This window comes from Pinus tabuliformis, chromosome 9 (genome assembly GCF_031772625.1).
Source record: "Pinus tabuliformis cultivar Carrire ecotype Pingquan chromosome 9, CPIR1, whole genome shotgun sequence".
Classification (NCBI taxonomy): domain Eukaryota; kingdom Viridiplantae; phylum Streptophyta; class Pinopsida; order Pinales; family Pinaceae; genus Pinus; species Pinus tabuliformis.
In genome coordinates, this window is record NC_142307.1 from 1,361,901,328 (window position 1) to 1,361,925,263 (window position 23,936).

The 23,936-nt window shown below is 40.0% G+C and overlaps 1 protein-coding gene across 1 annotated transcript in view; it reads left to right on the forward strand.

Annotated features, from left to right (window-relative positions):
* LOC149153561 (putative plastid-lipid-associated protein 13, chloroplastic) overlaps nt 1–23,936 on the forward strand; it is a 298,602-nt gene that overhangs the window by 187,010 nt on the left and 87,656 nt on the right. Inside the window, exon 4 of the mRNA XM_089439975.1 lies at nt 212–308. Within this exon, the coding sequence (XP_089296101.1) occupies nt 212–308 (97 nt within the window). The remainder of the gene's footprint in view (nt 1–211; nt 309–23,936) is intronic.

Here is a 23,936-nt window from a genome sequence, read left to right on the forward strand (position 1 = left end):
ACTCGAAACCAATTTTTGCTTGCATGTGAGGACATAACAATATTCTGGTTCTAGTAATTTGAAAAGAAAGAGGTTGTACATAAAATTCACTTAAAAACTAAATTGAATTGTGATGTTCTTATTGTTTTAAAGAACCTTGACAATTATGTATATTGTGCTGAATTGAATTCCAATTCTAAAGTACTGACTATTTCTTGATCTCCACTGATAGGAGATTTCCATCTGCCTTGGCTTCGATTAAGCAATTGGATCTCCTAATCATGGATGGATATGCAAAATCCACTGCAGGCCTTAAGTTCTTAAACTTGGTAATTGTCACTTAGAAGAAGGTTTTATGGATGTTGGACATCCTTTATGTCCTTAGGTTCATTGATTTTCAGAAGTGCATCTTTTCTTGCAATTTAATTGGTTTTCAGACAGCTTATTATGTAGATCTTGAAGTACTATGTAAAATATAGGCCAATCCCTTTGCCTAAATTTGCCATGGTAATAATTTTTCCTAACATTTTTTATGTTTAGTTTTTGCTCAATAGTTGTGTGTAGCTTTTATTAGTAGTTACAAGTGTTTATTTAATAATTAATACTATTGTAATATTTAGTTCAGTCTTGCTTGTGCAGATGTGATTACAGAGTGGACGCCACATAATTTGGTACTAGAAAAAGATTTTTTAGTTTTTTTGAACTGTTATAATACTAATTGCTTGTAACAGAGGGAAAACAAGACCAGTTGTGAATGTTTTAACTGTAAGAATTTAGGGTGCGTACATTCATCGAGATGGTGGTAGATGGAGAAGATAAATAATATACTTTATATTAATTTTGCCATGACACATTCCTCATACAACATGTCAGGTCTCGCTTGACATATTCATCAATCATTTCTTAAGCAGTTGTAGTGGTTTAACTACCTAACCATGCACCTAACTACAAACCTTAACATATTAATGTTACTGTAATGCCCCCCTAATAATCTTACTCATTTAATTTACAAAAATGTTCCCAATTTCCTTTCAGGTATTGCATCAAACACTTCGACAACATATATTTATTCACATACAAAATTAAGAAACCACTGCTAATAAATTTCTGCGCAGTAGTTTTACTTGGGTAAAACACCAAAAATTCCAGCCTAGTTTATTTAATTTTTATCATGGAAATTACATGCAAAAATAGTAACTTGGAATCTTGCTCCGGCACTAGCATGGTCTGGCTCCTCTTGATAATCAATTTGGCCTTCAAGGAAGAATTCAGCCTCTTTAGGCAATTCACTTTACTACCCAATAATTTGGTCTTCTGAGGAAGAATAAGTCCGGGAATAAATTTGATCTTCTGTAAATAATTCCACCTCCCACATACAATTCGTCCCCCCAAAAACAATTAGGCTAATTCCAATTAATTTGACCTCCTAATGCAAAATGATACAGCCCCAGAAAATATATCAGCCTCCACAAATAAATCTGCTTCCCAAAAGAAAATTTGATTTGTACAATTAATTATGCCAGTAGAGGAGAACTGGACCTGCACAAAGGAAAATTTTGCCTTTAAATCTGTTACCACAAAATCTAGTAGGCCTTGGATAGGGAAACCCTAGAAGTCAAGTAGCTAGACCAAGTTCTAATAATGGGGTAGAGGCCCAATGTCACCTCAGCCAAAACCCTTGCTCTTTATGGATTTTCAACGATGGGAGGTGTTGCACTCAAATTGTCAAAGTTCCAGGGAAGTAGAAGTAACAAATTTTTCAACAAAGATCGGATCACATATCAGCAGTCCATGTGTCATCGTTATCCCATTCTGTGAGTTGTGTAATGTAAATGATCTTAGTAAGTCTATGTAACAACCTAGTTAAACCTATAATTTTGATGATGAATTTCATCCTAGGAGGTTTTTTAACCTCCCTGATTACCTCCTGTTTCTAAACATGGCTAATCAGAAGAGTTTTTTCCCTCCAGCTTAAAACCGAAAGCTAGGGTGAAATTTATTATCGAATTATTAGGTGAGCCCTAGTGTTTTTAGTCGAGTCTGATGTAAAAGTGGTTTGGGAATAATTTAAGCTAGTTGGCTTAATTATTTTATTACAAATCACTTGGTTTACTAGATCATATTATGTCGCAGATGGGTTATGTGTCTTGAGGGTCTAGGCCAAATGTGTATTCCCTCTTTGAGTCTTATAAATGTAAAATCTTATCAATTAGAAGGTGGGAAAAATATTAAATCCCCATGTGTAAATTAATTAATTTTTCTGGCAAAATGAAATTCAATCCTAAGCTAGAAAATTAATTAATCAGAGTCAAAATTAAATTGTCTTAGGAAAAAGAATTCTCCAAGTGGAAAAATTCATGGGTTTTAAAGGAATCAATTTTTAAAGGTCCTCCACCAAGGGAATATTGTATATTTCAAGAAATTTGGACCCTTGTGTTGAAAGGTGTAACTAGGTTTGGTCTTCATAATGGCATATGTAATTGTGATTTTATGTAATTGATGTAAAGAAGAAAATAAAATTATTCTTGTAATGCTTGTCTCATGGGTTTCATGAGCAAGGAATTTTACTTTAAGTTATGGCTCTCATTGTGAGAAATTAGGATTGGTCATAAATTCAAATTGAGTCAATGTCATGTATGAAGGACCTTGCTTGGGCATGTTACAAATATATGTGAGTCATCAAAAGAGTCAAAGAGACCCTCGAAGACCAAGCTCAAGCATCTCCATCAAGTCGGCCTTAACGGAAATAATGATGCTACTCCAAATGACATGTTGGCCTAGGCACCTATTCAAGTCGGCTTATTTTGGATGGGTGGACCACTATAAATAGGGCAGCGCAGCCTCACTTGAGAGACAACATTTCGGTCAAGAGACAAGTCTGCAATAAGAAGTAGGAGAAGGAGTCTCTAACCAACAAGAAGAAAGAAGGGAAGGATGAAGAGTTTGGGAATGTTTCTTGGGTGAATTTCCTCGCATGTGTGGTAGAAACTAGGGTTTCTACAGGTTTAGATCAGCCCATACAAAAGACAAGTAAAAGGTGTCTCCACCATCCATTTTGCTAGCTGAAGTTACAAGTGAAGGTTCTCAAGTCAAGCGAAGAAGGAAGACACCATAGAAGTCCATGATTCTGCACACACATGTGATCTTGCAGAAACCTCAGGTAGCTGAGTATTGCAGGTCTGTTGAGGAAGGCCAAAATCTTAAGAGTATCCAAAATACAAAGGAAGGCAAGCAATTTGACTTGGGCAAGAAGAAGAAGCAATGGATATGGGATTTGTGACTTGGCCTTGGAGAGCTTGTTGTGTCAAGGGTCTTGGTCATGGTCTTGGTATTTGTCAATTGAAGTCTTTATAAGAAGAAGAATTCGTTTGGGTTTTCCTCTCAAGTGGGATATGTTTTGGCCCTTGCTGATCGCCTATATTCTGTGTCTCTTGTCTCTTTATTGTTTATGCATTGGTAGCTGTTTGATGAAGAAGAATACTATAATAATATAACTAAAGAGAAGATCCTAATCTATTGAAGTAAAAAAAACATTCACAAGCAGTTATCATTAATAGAGAAATCACCTAATCTTGATGTCCTAGATTTCTCAACATGGTATTAGAGCTAAGGTGACAAAGTCAAGGAAGGGCATCTTATCAAGGGACACTCAGGGATCAAATCTCGAGAAAGACATCAAAGCAAATTGAAGGATATCAAAGTGAAGTCAAGATCTACAAAGGTGTCAAAACCATAGGTCAAAGAAGAAGTCTACACCAAGAAGTCTTGGGACCCTCCAAAGACCACTAAGACCCTACTCAAGTTGAAGGGACTTATAAATCAAGTTCCTTTCTAGATCAAGGACGTTGTCATCATCTTCAAAAGTTCTAAGACAATTACCTCTCATTGAAGCAAGGAACTTACCATCATAAAAGATCATCCAAGAAGCATCAAGAAGTCATCATTGATCATCATCAACAAGGGGATCTCCATCAAAGGATCTAAAGTGATCTCCTTCTTTGTGAAGTCAAGGATCACTCTTGAAGAGATCTATCCTCATCAAGGAGAAGTTCTCTATCATCTATATTATCATCAAATTCAAGGAGGCAACGAGTGGAAGAAGCATATTCTCAAGTAAGTATATTTATGTTTGAATCTGTCAAAATGTCTTTTTGCAAGGAAAGCAACAAATTGGTTGGGGCTTCAAATTATCTTGCATGGAAGAAGAGGACATATATGAATCTCATTGAAAATGAGGTTATGGAGCATGTCAAAGGATCTATCACTAAACCAACGAAAGAAGATGCTCAAGCACTTGCAAAGTTTATGAAAGGGGGAGTGAGGGCTCAAAGGATTCTCATAGAATTCATCAAGGATCCCCTCATTCCATATGTATCTAAACTCAACACCTTGAAAGAAATATATGACAAATTGGTAGAGTTGTTTTTTGTAAGCACTGTAAGAGAAGTTATCTCTCTAAGGTAAGAACTCTACAAGCTAAGAATATTGAAAGGAAAGGGAAAAACCTCATACTTTATGTGGATATTTGAAATAAGGGATCAACTTCAAGTTTTGGGAGAAGTAATGCCTGACAAGGAAATGACCACTGTAGTACTAAATGCACTACTAGAGGAATGTGGTAACTTTACTTCAAGTATTTATGGGAAGAAAGAAGCTACTCCATTCCAAGATCTATGGTCACTATGCAAGATTGAAGAACCCAGGTTGAAGGCTAAATATGATGTGGGAACCAGTGAGCAAAATCAAGCATATGTTGCTATGACAGAGAAGAGGAAAGTCTTAAAAATTTGGTTCTCAAAAAGAGAGAAGAAACATGTCTAAGATTCAATGCTATGGATGTCAAGAATATGGGCATTACAAAAGAGATTGTCCTAATCTCAAGAAGGAAAATAACAAAAGAGGTAGAGAAGAAGCCCATATCATTGAAGAAGTGGAGGAAGCTGAAAAGAAGAAGACCAAGAAAGAGGGAGTAAGATATCTCTACTGTGATTGAGATAGTCTTCCTCACCTAAGTTCTTTTCAAGTTACTGTTCTTAAGCCTTATGTTGTAAGATATGGCTATCATGATTCACTAAGAAAAATGATGGCATTCATAGTGGCATCATAGAAGCATTGAAAGCAAGAGCTCGTGACATCATCATAAAGAAGAATGAAAGATGGTTGAAATTGAAGTCCATCGCAGTCACCCATGGAAGGATATAACTCTTGAAAACCTCATTAGTGACATAGGTGGTACTTATGGGAAAAGAAAGAAAAGGTCATCTAGTACAAGGCTCATCATACATCTGTCAAAAGGAAACATATGTTGGATGATGATACTCAATATCTTCTATTGGAATCTTCATCTAAATGTTCACTAATCAAAAGGAAGCAAGGGTTTCATCAAGAATTCCAACTTGTGGAGTTCATGGTATGATGACAAAAGAGGTGAAGCAGATCATGGGATTGAAGTTCCTTCAATCAAGGAAGCTGTTGAAGGAAGTCTGGATGACCTAAAGGAAAATGAGGTATGTATCCTTATGTTCAATATTATAGAGTCATATGTTTGCAGGTAGCATGGATAAATGCTCTATCTCAAGAGCATGATCAAAAGAAAGGACCTACTCCCTTGAAAGGATGCTGGAAGGCATGGGTCACACATTGACTAGATGAAATCAACATGAAATATGAGGTGGTTGACAAAATTAGAGGAACTATGACTGGAAGTTCCTAGAAGGAAATGTGTGAAGAAAGGAAGGAAGAGATCATGAAATATGCAACTATGGAAAAAGGCAATCAATGCTCAAGGACTGAGAAATTTGACTAGGATATCTCCATGAAAGATATAAGGAATTCGCTGAAGTCTGAAAAAGAAAGAGACCCTTGACAGTATACATCTTTGGAAGATGTGTCAATGTGTATGCAGGATGCCGATGCAAACTAGAAGATGTCATGATGAAAGACCATCACAAAGGTGATTTTGATTTAATGTTCATTCCTTTATGTTTTAATGATATATGGATGGGCTTATGCAGGGCTACCAAGGAAAGATCTATGGATATCTTCCACCCATGATTTCCGTGTAGTAGGATGAAAGTTCCTTAAGGAAACATGGCATGAAGAAGGCAGCATGGCATGAAGAAGGCAGCATGGCATGAAGGAAGCCAGATAGGAACTGATGGATCACTTTCCGATGAAAGGAATAATGACATCATTGACTCATGGATGAAAGTGATGGATGGTCTGTGCCCTAAGAAGAAGTCCCAAAACATGAAGACTCCTGAATAAGGAAGAGAAGTTCATGACATCGTGAGGAGGAGTTCTTCAAGCAATTGGTTGTCCCATCATCTCCACCTGAGGAACTGCTGTAGGTCCCTAATTAAGAGGGAGCTTGGAAACAAGTTTCTTACTTGTTAGAAACTTGGGAGCAAAATTCCTAAGCCAAGAGGGAGCTTAGGTACATTCCTTCCATAGGAATGAGTACATTTTTTCATTGGAATAGGCATGTCCTCCATAAGTTGAGAGGGAGAGATAGACACATCATTCTTGTCTTCACTTGGGAAGATAAAATGGAGGATTGGGTAAACATATGGCATTCGATACTCTTTGAATATGAGTTACGACATCCAAGATAAGAGTAGTCGTAGAGGACCAATATTATTCGAGGATTGGGAATCCAAGATAAGAATAGTTTTGGTGGAACACACCCCGAGAACCCGGGTGGGGTATGTTTCGAGAGAGACAATGATGAGGGTGTCTATACATCATTGGTCTCGCCAACATTGAGCTCAAATCTTATGGAGAGATAGAGCTGTTAAGCAAGGCCTTGCTATGTGACAATGCTGGTTGATATGATGCTATACAGATGGGTTACCAATCTGACTCTTATGAATTCTTCAAATTGAGAATGTCCAAGTACCTTGTATGGATTATGAATACCTCCATAGTTAAGAGGGAGTGTTGAAAAATGTAACTAGGTTCGGTCTTCATAATGACATATGTAATTGTGATTGTATGTAATTGATGTAAAGAAGAAAATAATTTTTTTCTTGTAATGCTTGTCTCATGGGTTTCATGAGCAAGGAATTTTATTTTAAGTTATGTCTCCCATTGTGAGCCCTTAGGATTGGTCGTAAAGTTAAATTGAGTCAATGTCATGTATAAAGGACCCTTCTTGGGCATGTTACATATATATGTGAGTCATTAAAAGAGTCAAGGAGACCCTCCAAGACCAAGCTAAAGCTCCATCGCGTCGGCCTTAAATGAAATAATGATGCTACTCCAAATGACATGTTGGCCTAGGCACCTATTCAAGTTGACTTATTTTGGATGGGAAGACCATTATAAATAGGGCAGCTCAGCCTCACTTGAGAGACAAAATTTCGGTCAAGGGACAAGTTTGCAATAAGAAGTACGATAAGGAGCCTCTAACCAACAAGAAGAAGGAAGGGAAGGATGAAGAGTTTTGGGAATGTTTCTTGGGTGAATTTCCTCACGTGTGGTAGAAACTAGGGTTTCTACAGGCTTAAATTAGCCCATACAAAAGACAAGTAAAAGGTCTCCCCACCATCTGTTTTGCTAGCTGAAGTTACAAGTAAAGGTTCTCAAGTCAAGCGAAGAAGGAAGACACCATATAAGTCCATGATTCTGCACACACGTGTGATCTTGCAGAAATCTTAAGCAGCCAAGTACTGTAGGTCTATTGAGGAAGGCCAAAATCTTAAGAGTATCCAAAATACAAAGGAAGATAAGCAGTTTGACTTGGGCAAGAAGAAGAAGAAGTGGAGAAGGGGTTTGTGACTTGGTCTTGGAGAGGTTGTTGTGTCAAGGGTCTTAGTATTTGTCAATTGAAGTCTCTATAAGAAGAAGAATTCGTTTGGGTTTTCCTCTCAAGTGGGAGATGTTTTGGCCTTGATTGATCGTCTATATTTTGTGCCTCTTGTCTCTTTATTGTTTATGCATTGGTAGCTGTTTGATGAAGAAGAGTACTATAATAACATAACTAAAGAGAAGATCTTAATCTATTGAAGTAATAAAATCATTCACAAGCAGTTATCGTTAATAGAGAAATCACCTAATCTTGATGCCCTAGATTTCTAAACACCTTGGTGGTTTAGTCAAAGTCAAAATTTTGAGGAAATTAGTTCAAAATATATAATTTTGAGCTATAATTAAATGGAATTAAACGATAAATTTGAAAATTCCTCAAAAATAAAAAATCAAGTGCCAAGATTAAAAGATCTTGAAGTGTTTATCAACGACCAAGATTATTTTGACAAGGATCAAATAAATTTGTCGGTATTTTTCCATTTGGAGGATAAATTTATAAATTAGAGAGTCATTTGAGTGTCTAGATCTTGATCTCTTGCTAGAATATTGCCGCTGAAGCATTTTTGTAAACTATTTAGTCTTGTCCCACTGAGAACTATTTTTTTTGCTGTAATAAAATACTTTGGGGTGCAACTTGAGGTGTTCTTATTCGTTGATCTGTTGTATGTGTTGACTACGGTCTTCCTATGTTGTGCTTTATGTGATTATTTTCAGATAATACATAGTGTTTGCAGGTACTCAATCCTTGGTCTCCAAGTTCACAGACTGTGGGCAAGGATCATTTTGCTTGGATCCTTAGTTTTTATATGGTGGATTAAATCTTCACTAAGGCTATAGTGAGCATAAATTTTCTGAAGCATTTCTAGTCATTCTTCAAAGGAAAAAACTCCATAAAAAATATTTTTCTCAAAAATTTAAAAATTTCAAAACCCTTGTATATTTGTAAATCTTGTAAATAATTTTCTAGATCTAACTTGTAAATTATTTTTTCTAACTTGGGTTTTGGGGATTTTTAGTATTTTGTATATATTTGGGGTTTGGGTGTTGTTGTAGCAGCTACAACCACTCTCCAAAATTTTGCCTTAGCTTCGTTTTGGAGCTTCCCTTCCAACCTTCATAGTAGCTTGCCTTGCTTTGTCAAGTTCACAAGCTTCAGAGTATTTCTTGCACAAAGGCAGCCTGTCGATCACATCTTGATGCATTTTCCTTACAGGCTGTTCACCCGGACTTGGCCTAGCTGCAGGCTGAGCAACTTCCCCAAGAAAATTGCGAATTTCTGGAGGACAACCAGCCTTCCCTCTAGAAATTGCACAATCCTGTATGGCAGCGTGCTGGGCTTCAAGATTGCGCAATTCTGCCAGTGAACATTCCCAGCGGGAATTGTGCAATTTTCTCCAGCATGGCTGCTCAGCCCAGAATTTGCGCAAATCTGGGCAGCGGTCAGCTGCTCTGCCTAGAAATTGCGCAAATCTCCTAGGCAGTCAGCCCAGCTTCCAGCCATAAATGCGCATTTCCTTTAAGCAATCAAACAACCTCTTGCATGTGTAGTTGTGTTGACTGGTTCCCTTCGGGATCGAGCAAAACGGATTTGCATGCATGGGTTGCTTCTCCCAAGGCAGCATGCAAAGGCATCCCTTGTTTCAGGGATCTAAGTTTAGCAGTTGGAGGTTACATGCAAGGATCATTTCAGAAACCTCCCACCAAGTTTTGCTTTCCCTAGATTTGTGGCATGCGCGTCACAACCTCGATGTTATCAAAACTCATCAACCGGACATTGCAAAGCTCATTCCTCACATCAACCTTGCAGCGCTGACATCCCACATCACATCTAGGTGCAGTCAGCACGTTCAACTCAATGGTTTTGGGGTAAGCCCGCTTCCCATGCCTTGTGTTGCATTTCTGTCACTTTTTGTGTTTTCGCTTGTATGAGTACTGTTTGCTTGATTTCTTTGAATGCTTGCTGTCGTTTACATGTATATTAGCTTGTCCTAGCACCGTTTCAATTTTCGTCAACATCTCATTGCTGTCGCATGCATGAAACTGTTTTTCGCAAACGGTCGCCGATTCGGCGACTCGCCTCACCCACATGCATGTTGTTCCATTTTTTGAATCTGTCATTCACCATTTGCATGCATGATCATTCACTTATGCTTACACTCAGTATCAACATGCATTCACATTCACATTCACGTTCAGTTGCCCATCGACGAGTCTGGCCAGCCTTGGCCCGGACTCTGCCTCACCAAGAGCCTCACCAAGACAACATTGCGCAATCTTGAGAGGGAAGGCTTTGTCTTCCTGTAGGAAATGCACATTTCTGCCTAGTGTCTGTCCCCCTGGACTGTTTTGTGCATTTCTGAGGGACTGTGATTGTTGGCCAAGAAAATTGCGCAATGCAGTCACTGAGCCTGCAATCATTGCTAGTTGAAATTGCGCATTGCGCAATTCCAGTAGTCAGCAGTCAAGCTGGACTGTGCATTGCGCAGTTCCAGTAGCCAATCAGCCTCATGACAACCCAGACTATGCCTTGTGCGGTCTTGGCAGTCAGTCTCTCGACCTCCTGGTCGAAATTGTGCAACCTTCATGATCAGTCACACAGGTATGTTGCAAGTCAATGCTCAAGTTCATTTCGGTTTTCGACTGATAGGTTGCTTGCCATGAGTGTTGCCATGTCTCCAGGTATCACAGGTTTTCATCTGCCTCTCAGCAGCACAGGTACAATGGTTCCAGGAGAGCAGAGTCGAAGACACCGTTCAGAGCACACTTGGGGATGTAGTCGATCAAGTGTCTATGAGCTTGCCTACTCACGAAGACATCAAGCTGTTCGTAGACAAGGGCATCAAGATATGACAGCAACAACATCATAGCGAGAAGCATCATGAACAACAGTTGAAGGCAACATACCGGATGCAACGAATGCAAGAGGAGGGTTGTTGACAACACGGAGGCGGAACAAAGTTGCAAGCTCAAGCAGATCCACTGATGATGAAAGCAACTTTGGAGACTCAGGTTATGAGGTGACGGTGCTACATGAAGATTGCACAGAGACAAAGAATGGAACAAAGAGGGAGTTGCATGTGTCGAAGCAGCAACTCAAGGAAGAACATGAAGCTGCACAGACAAGCGAATGAGTTGCAACAGGAATAGGAACAACAACGGGCACAACATGCACTCACGGATGGAACTGCGCCTGTACAAGTTAAAGATTCATCCCAGCAGCTGACACTGAGCAGAAATGGTGAGCAGTGTTGTTGATCGCATGCAAGGGATTCAGCAGCATGCATGTTGTTGTGCGCATGCATGCAACCCAACCTATTCAACACACTCACCAAGGCGAAGACAAGAAGCAAGTCCAACTGGAGCTGAACATGTACTTCGACAAGTTGATGCGCATGACCACCAACACACACTTGAAGATCAACATAGACACTATGCATCAGTGTGTTGCCGGTTCAGCTGCACCCAAGAAGACCATGCGCATGATAGTAGACGAGTTGGATGAAGGGGTCGAACCAATGCACCGATTGCAACGGAGGCAAGAGTTCGCTTCAACAAGATGTCACCATGAGGTGCATGCACAACATCACAGATGACCAAGCTTGGCATCAGCTCACCACCTTCACCATCACAAGCATGTCAAAGAGTTGGTCTCATCACAATGGACCGAGTGTTAGTGATGTCTTGCTTGGCTTGCTCAAGCCATGTTGCCTCACTTGAGTACATCTGCATTGTAACATTGAGTCATGTCAAGTGTAAGTCAAGTGTCAATAGTTGGATGTAACAGTCATAGAGTAGGTGAAGAGTCATGAGGGTAGTTGAACTGTCACAAAGGGGAATGTCAAGGGTCACCCCACCCTTTGCTATAAATAGTCCCTCATAACTCATTGTATGGGCTTTTGGTCAACCAAGCTTCTGATAAGACTGTTTTGGAAAGAGCTTGGACAGTATTGTAACTCTCCTTGGCTTCTCCACTGTACAGAGCTGGTTCGTCTCTTTGGAGGAGCAGGCGGATGTGGCTGTAACGTTCCACTGTTGGGGCTAGCGGGTTTACATGGATGTATTGTATGATGGGAACTTACACTTCTTTATATAATAAGAGCCAACACATTTTCACACATGTATTGTATCTGTTGTAAGACTGATCTTTAACACTTGTAATCTATGAAACCATATTCGTTGGATTTTCCTCAAGTGTCCGAATCCTACGAATCGGACACGATTTTCCCTAATTCGAATCGTAAATTCGGGACACGTCGTGTCCCAACGGGAGATGCTCGAATCCGGGTCATTTCCGGTTAGGACACAACGTGTTTCGAAAGCTGGATTCGAATCCAGCAAAAAAGGAACCCACGACCTTTAAAAACAACACATTCCTATTTTTATTTACCATTTTCTCTCATTCCTTTTGCAAACATTGAGCTATGGGTTTCTTGTTAGAAGTTTGGAGCAAGGAGCCAACGGTTTGGAGCGCTTGGCAAGGAGATTCGAGCTCCAGGTAAGTGTATTTCATTTCTATTTTTTTTCATCTGTATTACAACAGTTTGTAGATGCATTTATTTTACAAATTTGTGCATGTTTTGTTTATTTTTTTACAGTATTCATGGCTCAATCAAGGGCAGCTGGTAGGAGGCAAAGGAAGGTGAAGAATGTCCCCATTGGAGATGCCCCTCCTCCCCCAATATCATCAGAGTCTGCTGCAAGTAATGCTGAGGGAAGACTTCCTCCTAAAGGTAACATTGAGAAATATCCCTTGTGGAAATATGTCACAAGAGAGGATGGGCCAAGCACCAAGGGGAAGGGAGGAGGCAGTGTGCATTGGAGATGCAAGTTTTGCCAAAATACTTTCACAATGACATATTTTCGTGTGAAAGGCCATTTGTTGGCTTTACCAGGTTGTCGAGTTGGAGCTTGTATAGTTGTTCCTTTACAAAAGAGGAAAGAAATGGAAAAAGAGTTCACTGTTGGTATGGCAAATGTGGCTGCAAAATCAAGAAAAGCCAAGAATGATGACCCCCTTCCATTTTTGAGGAAAGGCACCACCAAATTTCCATTTGAGAGTTCTATTGGGGGACAAGCAGCAAAAAGAAAGGCAATTTCACTTGGTCCAATGGACAAGATTTTTCAAAAAGAGAAACGGGAAGAGCTTGATCTCACCATTGCCTTCTTTTTCTATCAAAACTTCATATCCTTTAATGTTGCACGCTCACCTCTATTTATTGAGATGTGCCAAGCTCTAACTAACAGATCTCCATCATGGTATGTGCCTCCTGGTTCAGAGAAGCTTAGAACCACATTGTTGACGAAGGCAAAAAAAGAGGTGCAAAAAATGCTTGAGCCTATTGAAGCATCACGACCAACATCTGGGGTTAGCATTGTTTCTGATGGATGGATCGATCCAACATGACACCCACTCATCAACTTCATGGTGTCTTCCTTGAATGGTCCAGTTTTCTTGAAAGCAGTGGATATACTTGGAGAATACAAGGATGCACAATTTATGGGTGAGTTGTTTATTAAAGTTATTGAAGATGTAGGTGTTGATTCTTGTGTGCAAATCATTACAGATAATGCACCTGTTTGCAAGGCTGCTGGCATGATTGTGGAAGCTAAATATCCACAATTGTTTTGGACACCTTGCATTGTCCATTCATTGAACTTAGCATTGAAATCCATTGCTTCTGATGTGCTTTGGATTGGTAACATTATTGAGGATGCACGGCATATCCGTAACTTCGTGCAAAATCATACAAATGCCCTCACTATCTACAAGGAGTACAACAATCTATCATTGTTGAAGATTGTTGATACACAGTTTGCCTCTTCATTCATCATGTTGAAGAGGTTGAGGGAGGTCAACACTGATCTTGGGGCCATGATTATTTCTGAGTTTTGGTATTTTTGGAGAAAGACAAATCGACTAGCCTATAAAAGAGTGAAGGACACAGTGCTAGATGATGCTTGGTGGGAGAGGGTAGATCTAATTATTCAGATTATGGACCCTATCATTTATTTGCTTCGATTTGCAGATACAGACAAACCCATCCTAGGAGAGGTTTATGAGGGATGGGATTCCATGATTGAGTCTGTGAGGAGCATTATTCTACAGAGTGAGTGCCCTGAGTATGAGAGATCACTAGAGGCCTTCTGTGGTATTATACAGGATATTCTTGCCAGCAGATGGGACAAGAATTTCACACCTTTACATTGTTTGGCTCACTCATTAAACCCAAAATACTACAGCCATGAGTGGCTGAATGGTGGACCTTCTCGCAGATTCCCTCCTCACATGGATGGTGAAATCTCACAGGGGAGGAAAGATGCATTCAGGCGGGTTTTTCAGGATAGAGCATTGCTTGATGAGGTGGAGGATGCCTTTGCAGAGTTTTCCACTGGCATTGGTCGATTTGCAGGATATTATGTGATTAGAGATAGGGGGCTAAGAAGCCCTATTCTTGGAGGGAAAATCATGGGGCAACAAGCCCTCCTCTTCAACAGTTAGCCATGAGGCTCCTCTCTCACGTGACTTCATCCTCTTGTTGCAAGAGGAATTGGAGCACATATGGGAATTTGTATAGTGTGAAGAAGAGCAAGCTTGAGCAGTCCACGGCAAAGACAAGGTGTATGTGCACACCAACCTTTGTCTTATTTACAGGAAGAGGGAAGAGTGGTTGAAGGGAAAGACAAAGATGTGGGATGTCTTTCTTGATGATATGGGTCTGGACAACAGTGTTGAGTTGGCATTGGCCAACATGGATCTCAATGATCTAGTGCTAGAGCTTGTTAGATTTGATGACAGTGATATTGTAGAGGGGTCATCCTCCACACCAGCAGATGCAAAGGCGGCTATGGATTTAGGGGAGGAGGAGGATGCAGAGGAGAGCAATGGTGACCATGGTGATGAGGACATTGATGCTGATTCTGATGATGGCTATGAGGATTGATGACTCATGAGTCATGGGCTACCTACTGCCTTGAGGCTTGTATACCTGTAGTTGTTTTATATTTTCTATTTCTATTTCTATTTTCCATTGGCATTGCACTACCTATGTAACACATTTTGATTTGATGACTTAATGGGAAAACTACAGCTGTCAGTGTCTTTATCTTACTATCTTGTCTTTCTCCTATTGGATCATTGATGAATTGAATATGTATTATGATTTATCATTTATGAATTTAGAATTTATGATTCATTGATTTATCATTTATGATTTATGTGACATGTATTTGAATTTTGTATGTACTATGCATGCTATAATGTTACTAACTTACTTTGTAAACAGTAAAACTAACATCTAGATGAAGATCTTTTTTGAAATCAATGAATTTGTATCATTAATGAAAATTTGTGTAAGACATATCTATTTTTTATATATATATATATATATATATATATATATATATATATATATTTAATAAAATAATATACAATGAATCCTACGTGTCCTGTTCTGGGGGGTGAACGTGTCCGAATCCGACACTCGAATCCCCGTATCCTACGAATCCCGAATCCCGAATCCCCATGTTAGGTTACTTAGCTTGTAATGCATGTTGCTTTAACCTGTGTTCTACATCTGAACTGATTCATTTGTTGTAATGCATAATCTATTAATGGAAATGTGTTGTATATGATATTAACGCTGTCCCGTCCGTGTTGAATGATTTGCTGGACATCAGACAGACCTTTCACATGAACCTTGCTGTAACAATTGTTGCACTTGTTCGGACTGATCCGTGAGTGCTGTACATGTTATCTTACCTTGTATGTTGTGACTACCGCATCCGAGTGGATTGCTTCGCCGGAAGCTGTTTATGTCTTGTGTGTTGTGTGTTCCTAGCAGAGTTGGGACTGATTCCTTTCAACCTGGAACTCACCTTCACCCTCATCTCAACCCACCTGTGTTAGAACCTCTCATACACCTTCCTTGACTGACTGCAACAGTCACACCGTTGCTACTGACAGAGTTATCTTACTTGCCTGTGTGCGACATCGTGGTCAAAGGCATTGCTTTACGACCCACTGCTGGGACTCTTACAACAAGCGGTTTGAGGTCTGATTGGGACTTCTTACCAGGGAGATCCCCTTACATGTTGGCTGGTCCAGCACCGTCAACAGGTGTTTTATTTTTTATTTTTGCAGGTTAGATCAAGGAATCAAGTAAAGGAAGAGCTAGATTTGGGCCCTTGAGGGTAAGATCTAGCCTCTTGTGAATTTTGCAGGGCTATTTACTAAAGGTTTTTTCAGCAAAATTCAGATGCAAAGAAGGATTTTTTTTTTAAGACATGGGTTTTTCATTTTTGGGCATCCCGGGTCTAGATCCGGCCTCCTCAGCCCCTGTGTCAGCCTAGTAGCCCTTACGTCAGCCCTTTTTGGCCCAACGTCTTGGTTTAGGGCCATTTTTTGGCCTTGCCATAATGCTTTGAGGCCTTTGCCTCCTCTTCTCTTTCTTGACCCTCTATCCCCTCTATGGCCCTATCGTGGTCAAAGGCATTGCTTTACGACCCACTGCTGGGACTCTTACAACAAGCGGTTTGAGGTCTGATTGGGACTTCTTACCAGGGAGATCCCCTTACATGTTGGCTGGTCCAGCACCGTCAACAGGTGTTTTATTTTTTATTTTTGCAGGTTAGATCAAGGAATCAAGTAAAGGAAGAGCTAGATTTGGGCCCTTGAGGGTAAGATCTAGCCTCTTGTGAATTTTGCAGGGCTATTTACTAAAGGTTTTTTCAGCAAAATTCAGATGCAAAGAAGGATTTTTTTTTTAAGACATGGGTTTTTCATTTTTGGGCATCCCGGGTCTAGATCCGGCCTCCTCAGCCCCTGTGTCAGCCTAGTAGCCCTTACGTCAGCCCTTTTTGGCCCAACGTCTTGGTTTAGGGCCATTTTTTGGCCTTGCCATAATGCTTTGAGGCCTTTGCCTCCTCTTCTCTTTCTTGACCCTCTATCCCCTCTATGGCCCTCTGTCCAACTCCCCTCAACCTCTGCAGCCTCCGTCCTCCTCCACTGCCCTCTCTTCTCGACCGACACCCTCCCTTGGCCTCTCCTCTTCCCTTCGACTCCTTCCTCCCTTAAGCTGCAACCCTAAAAGGGCTTGTGGCTACCTCTTTTGAGGCCTTCCAAGGGTGCCGTAGCCCTTAGGGCCTCAAAACCCTAGGCCGTAGCCCCTAGTGGGCCTTTAGGCCCCTCCTTAGCCCAACGACAACCCCTTTTGGGCTTGTCGTGAGGCCTATTAGGCCTCTTTACCCTAGTCGCATGCCTATTTAGGCCTTTCCCTTCATTTTTGGCCTCTTCCTTGCCCTCTCTTGGCCCTAAATTTCCCTTGGTTACCCTCTGAATTTTTTTTTGATAATTCTTGGTGTGTTTTGCAGAGAAATTGGTCCAAAGCTTGTGTTTTCAGGATTCAAGTCCTTGAACAAAATTTTGCATAAGTTGGGCAAGTGAACTTCAAGGCCTAGGGCCTAAAGATTTGATCTCTAAACCCTAGTTTTATCTCTGTTCTATTACAACAATTAAATCAGTAAGAATTAAGCTCTAAAATCACATACTAAATGGTCAAAATTGTTAAATCTTGATTTTCATGAATTTTGGCCTCTTGGGCATCTTGGATTTGGCTTAGATCTGATTTTCTGTTGGCTGGAATTTTCTGCATAACTGAAAATTCCAGATCTAAAATTTCTGAAGCACATCCTTAATTAGGATAAAAAATTGGAAGTTTTCAGTATTCAGTAAATTTTTTGCAATTTTTGGACATTTTGGGCATTATCTTAGGCATTGATAATTCGCTGATCTGTCATTTATCTACTGCTGTAATAAACATATCAGATCTAAAATTTTCTGAGTCATACCCTCTGAAGGCGCTAAAATTGATTTTTTCAAGTTTGGTGAGTTTTACTATTTTTGGGCATTTTGGGTATTGGTGTTGATATCATTTGCTTGCTGATCTGTTGGTTAATCTACTGCTGTAACAAATATTTCAGATCTGAAAATTTACTAAAGAATACATCTTAAGAAGGCTAACATATCTGATTTTTTTACAGTTAATCAAGATTACTTGGCACTTGAGCAAATTTTTGTAGCATTGGCAAGCGCAAGCATTATTGATTTAGCATTTCCTTATTGCTGTCATAACATTAATGAATGCTGAATTTTCTGAAGTGATATTGCTGATTTGACTATTGGGATCTAACTCTTGTGTGGTTTGCTCTAAGTTTTACAAAAAATTCTAAATTTTGCACTAAAAACACTCCAACATCTAACTCTTTTCTCATTGGTGATCTAAAGTGGTTTTGAGCATTGGCATTATTGTGATTGGCATCTCATATCTTTGTGGATAAGTTGATATAATTGGTTAAACATCTAGTGGAAATTTATTGAAGTTTGCACTTGTGTCTCTAAAGCACTTTTAGTTTTATCTTATTCAAGATTATCTTCTCATCATTATCAAGTACTCTTGTAATACGCTGATTCTCACTAAGTACTTAGGTAACTTAAATAATCTTAACTCAAGATAAATTTCACTCATCATCTTGCATCAAGAATCCTAGATCTAGCTTGCATTAATAATTTACCTCCTAACATAAGCTAGATTGATAGAAATATAGGGCAACCTTCTCATCTAGCTTGAGGGGCCTCAACAACTCATCGATGGTTAAAACGGTGACTTTGCAGTTGTCAGAGCCATAGTCTCTGCAGCGCCGAAGGCATCGGGTTATAGGAGCACAACAGAAGGTATCATTAATTAGGCCCTAGCCTACTTCTTGTTAGCCTCCTTCCCACAACCTACCTTGGAGCTCAGTTTCAAAATAATTAAGGGAAGGTTACACTTAGACTAGGCATATAATTAAAACTAACCAAGATCACTGCATCACACATAGGTCCTAGGACTTGCATATCATATAGGTTAGTCAATCATCTCAAGCAGTGGGTGTCCATCCAGTCATTTGGTTCCAATTTACTATAAGCAAGAATTTGTGACTCCATTAAGGCACTGGTCTCATACTTTAAAATCTAATCTAACTAATAATCTTGCTTAAATTCAACCAAGTGGCTAGGCCACTCATCCGTGTCTCTCAAACAAGTTGGTTTCCAACTTGTTTTCCTTCACCTCATCCCATAGGAACTACCCCCCATAGGTTGCTGTCGGGAGACAACTAAAACGGAGTGGGTGGGGATCAAAGTGAAAACCCCTGTCCTGAGTGTTGTCGCAGGTGCCTGTACAATCTGGGCGACAACAGGAGTCCCGGTAGGAGGGAGATCACTTAAAATAGATATGCTAGGTATAAGGCACAAAGTGATCAAGCTAGAGCTCATTCAAGAGAGAGGCTCAATAATGGTTCAAGGCTTGAAAGAAGCAAAACACTCTCAAAGAAAAGCCCTAGAAAAGAAGGCTCAAGACCTAGGTTTTCGAGATTTTTCGATGGTGATAGGTATTCACAAGGTCAAGGCCTGAGGGAAAGGGTTTCTTACAATGATATTCAACTAAGCCAAGGCTCATGAAACCCTCAAGAAAGTCCTCAAGTTGAGGGGAAAAGAGACTAGGGTTTCCCTCATGGAGCAACACCTAGGGAAAGAGATTTTATGGATGAAATTTGAGTGGATGCCCACCAGATTAGTAAGTTAGGTTTCCTAGACCTATCTCTTGATGTTTAGGCTCTCAAATCACCAAAAAGCCTCCTCCCTAAAATTTCGCTACAAGCCCTAGATTTTCGCCCTAGCCTTAAAAGGACCAAATTTAAGGAGAAGATTTCGAGATGATCACCAAAGACTTGGAATAGTGCCTGGTCCTTTGGGCATATGGAGTCAAGAATGTGACAGATAAACCAAATTTGTCACTAAGGAGGCCGAACTTTGATGGATAGTTATAAGAATTCCTCCACTAGTAACATTCATTACATGTGATACAATCAATAACATATGCAATTCTCAACTAGGTAGCTTTCAAAATTAATTTTCAACAAATTAGGGCACAAACACGCATAATCTAGAAGCAACAATTCCATACATTAGCCAAATTCAAAATGATAATCTTCAAGACTAGGCGCTTCTAAGAGAACATGTAGTATATCCATCCATTCACCAAAGAAATAGCTCCAAAGACAATCCAAAATCACTTCCAAACATCAAAATGCATTCCAAGAATCTCTAATAGCCAAGAAGGAACAAGTGCAAATTCTCTTATGAGGTCCGAATTCTCCAAGTGATTATGATGAGAGAGTCAAATGAGCTCTCTTATTTATACTGTTGGAAATACTGAGGGGGGGGGGTGAATCAATATTTCTTTTCAATTGTTATTTTTACCAGTTAGATCACTTATATTTAGAACACAAAATGAACAATAAGAATAAATGCTTTTATTAATTTCTTCTTTACAATAAATCAAGTACAATATATGTAGGGCTCCAACCCTAGATGAAGACACCAATCTTCAATCTCCCAGGCTCCAACCTGTAATATGCCAAGCATCGACTTGGACTTCCAAGGCTCCAACCTTGTCAATTTTGAGGCACCAACCTCAAGGGCTCCAACCCTATATTCGGTTCAGGCTCCGACTTGGTTTCTTGAGGACTCTGATCCTCTAGGGCTCCAACCCTATCTTCCAAGGCACCAACCTTATCTTTTCGAGGCTCCAACCTCTTGGGCTCCAACCCTTAGCTTTACTTCGTCAAGATATATTTGGTTATACTTCACGGCTCCCAATGTCTTCTTCAACGAGCCCTGTCAATCTTCAACTATCCCTTCACTTTAGTCTCCACGTCTCGTCATCAATGACAACCTTGTTCTTCACATGAAGGTGTCACCATTGCTCTTCATGTTACCCAAACAAAACTTCTTCAAGGTCACCTCATGATGGCTTCAATGTATCATGGTCTTCAACAATCTCCACAAATCTTCAATATGCTGCTTCACAAAGTTCTCCAACTCTGCCCTGTTTTGTTCTCGAAAGAAGACTTCAACAAGCTCTATTTGTCCAATCCCAATAAATCAACACTTCGACCACGACAACTATGACAACTTCGACCACGACAACTTCAACCATGACAATTGGACAACTTTGATGACGACAACTATGACAACTTTGACCATGGCAACTATGACAACTTCGACCACGGTAGATTCAACCACGACAACTACAACAACTTCAACTACAATAGCTGCGACAGCTTCGACAGCTTCGACCAAGGCAACTACGACAACTTCGACCACGGTAGCTTCAACCATGACAACTACGACAACTTCAAATACGACAACTGCGACCACGACAACTACGACATCTTCGACCATGACAACTACGACAACTTCAACCACGGAAATTACGGCAACGTCGACCACAGTAGGTTCAACCACGACAAGTACAACAGCTTCAACTATGGCAGCTGTGACAACTTCGACCACGGCAACTATGACAACTTCGACCACGGTAGCTTCAACCATAGCAACTATGACAACTTCAACTATGGCAACTGCAACCACCGCAACTACAACAACTTTGACCATGACAGCTACGACAGCTTCGACCACGACAACTACGGCAACTTTGACCACGGTAGGTTCAACCACAGAAACTACAACAGCTTCAACTACGACAACTGCGACAACTTTGACCACGACTTCCTTAAAAAGTTGCCCAAACAATGAACTTCAATGTCCTCCTCGACCTCTTATTTGCTCCTGTAATTCTTGTCTAAATTTGTGCTCAATCTCAGAAAAGATCACCGAAATTTGATGGCTAGAATGAGGAGACAGACTTATATTTATATTGGTTTTGCGTTAAGGTGAGGAGACATGTCACTTGAATGAGAGGCCAAGTTGCATGAGTTGGCTCATGTCGGCTTGCATTAAAATATATATTTCTCAACTTAAAAATTCATTTTCTCAGCAACCACTGGGAGTTTCGGGGAAAGTAAGGGCTCATTAGAAAGAGGAAAAAATCCTCTTTAAGATGGTCTAGGTCCCATTAAGAAAAGATGCCTCTAAAGTGGCAAAACTAATTTTTCTTTGTGACTGTCCTTAAATTTTATACATAAAAAGTTTGGGACAACATGAGGAATGTTTGGGACAACATGAGGAATGTTTGGAGAATATGGCTTCTCCATTGTTTGGCTTCTTCATCATCATAAGATCATGTAGGACATCCATGTCATCATGATAGTATCCAACAATGAGTGTATCATCCTGTGTCATCATATAATGGTGCAGTGATATGTCATAGGCAGCATCATTAGGAAAGTTCCAAGATAGTCTTTCAACCATCAAATGAGATCTTCCACGTCATCATCTAGTCTTCCAACCATGTTATCAAGACCTCATCAAGTGTGGTCATTCATCAAGTGTAGTCCTCCATATGTCATTAAGGGTTAAGGTCTAGATCACTAAATAAGGCACATGATTGGCATTTGGCACTTGGCACTCCTTAAGACTTCTTCATTAGTGGCTTAACATTTTAATTGATGGCATCCTTGTCAAACAAGAGTCATGACATCATCATCTGGAACCAGTCATCTTAAGAGTATTTCCATCTCGGCCAATGCCATATTGACATCAATGACAACCTTGATTAACATATACATGTCTTATGATCTCTAATTTAGCCTAAAAGCCCCTCTTAGTTGTAAAATGACCGACAAAACTAATTAAGGCTACAAGGCAACCTCATAGCCAATGCAAAACATAAGAATAAGCCCACAAAGGAGGCCAAAATTTTGACGTCATGCTTGTGTAGGATCTTTTAGGGCAAGCATTGGGCTTATCTAGTGCCACGCTGAGTTAAGGGGGCTCCAAAAATCATCCTCTAGGGGTTGGCCCCTAGTTACCTCGACAAATCATCGTGTTGACCCCAGTTTTGTGTTTGGGATACCAAATGGGTCTCATGCCTAGTTTTAAAAACCGGTCCGGTCGAATCGAAAATCGGTCAAGCCAGCCCAACAAATCCAATTAGTTGGTTGGTCAGGACCGAGTGGGTACCAAATCGGTCGATTTTGATACCAATTCGGTCGGTTCGGCTGATTTGGTGCCTGACCGACTGATTTTTGTAAAAGATCGACTAGCTAGGGAGCCATATGGTTGGGCATGTTGATGGGACTCCTAGGTGGTTTTTAGCAAAGCATGGTAGGTTCCCTTCTAAATCTGCCCCCCTAAGCTTATAAAAGGATGCCTAAGCTCCCATTTTCCTCACACATTTGATTTCTAGTGTTTGTGTGCATATGAGAGCTTGGACAATTCTACAACAACATTGAGTTTTGGAGCAACAACAAGTTTGGAGGTTCTTTGTCATCTTAGAGTTAGTTTGGAGCTGTCTAGTGGAGTTGGGGGCGTTGATCCCAATGTAGATCTGGTAGTTGAACCAAGAGTTGAAGGAAGTGAATCAACAAGACCAAGCATGGGACATGGTGACTCGTGAGCAAAGAAATAGTCATGCAACTTGGCAAACTCTTGCTTCTAGTTCTGCTAGGCCTAGTGTTGTTGCTTATGCTACTACTAGTACTGATATTGAGTTTGGAGAGGAGTTTGAGGAGTCCTCAAACTATGAGCTAGATGATGTTTATGTAGCTCCTGGTGATGATCCCATGTATAGTAGTGGTGATGAGTTTGATGAGTGATCATGTCGATTAGTGATTTGTAGTAGGCTAGTGGCCTAGTAGCTTGAGTTTCAGCATTGTTTTTAGACTCTGGATGCCATATTGAGCCTCATTGTAGTAGTGTTTTTGGACTCTAAAGGCCATTTAGAGCCTCATTGGTTATGTATTTTGTTAATGATGTCACTGATATGTATTGCACTCAGTGCCATTTTGTTATATGCACCTTTGCATGGCATACAAATGAGAATACTTTCCATATTTCGTCTCTAATGGTTTGGAATCATGGTTTGTAATCTTAAATTTTTTTTTTTTTCATTAAAATAAATTATTTTATGTATTTTTTCCAATTCCGGTTTATTGAATCCAGTTCGATCTAGTTTGATCTATTTTCGGTTTGAATCATAGTTAGATAGGTGTCCGGTTCAAAACCCGGTTCCGGTTTTTAAAACTATGGTCTCATGTAAGGTTGCTTGGTAGCGAGACTGGAAGTGAGGAGCGAGGAGTGACATATTCAAAAGCTCCTGGGTCAGGAACAATTTTTATATAATATATATTTTTTATATATTTTGATG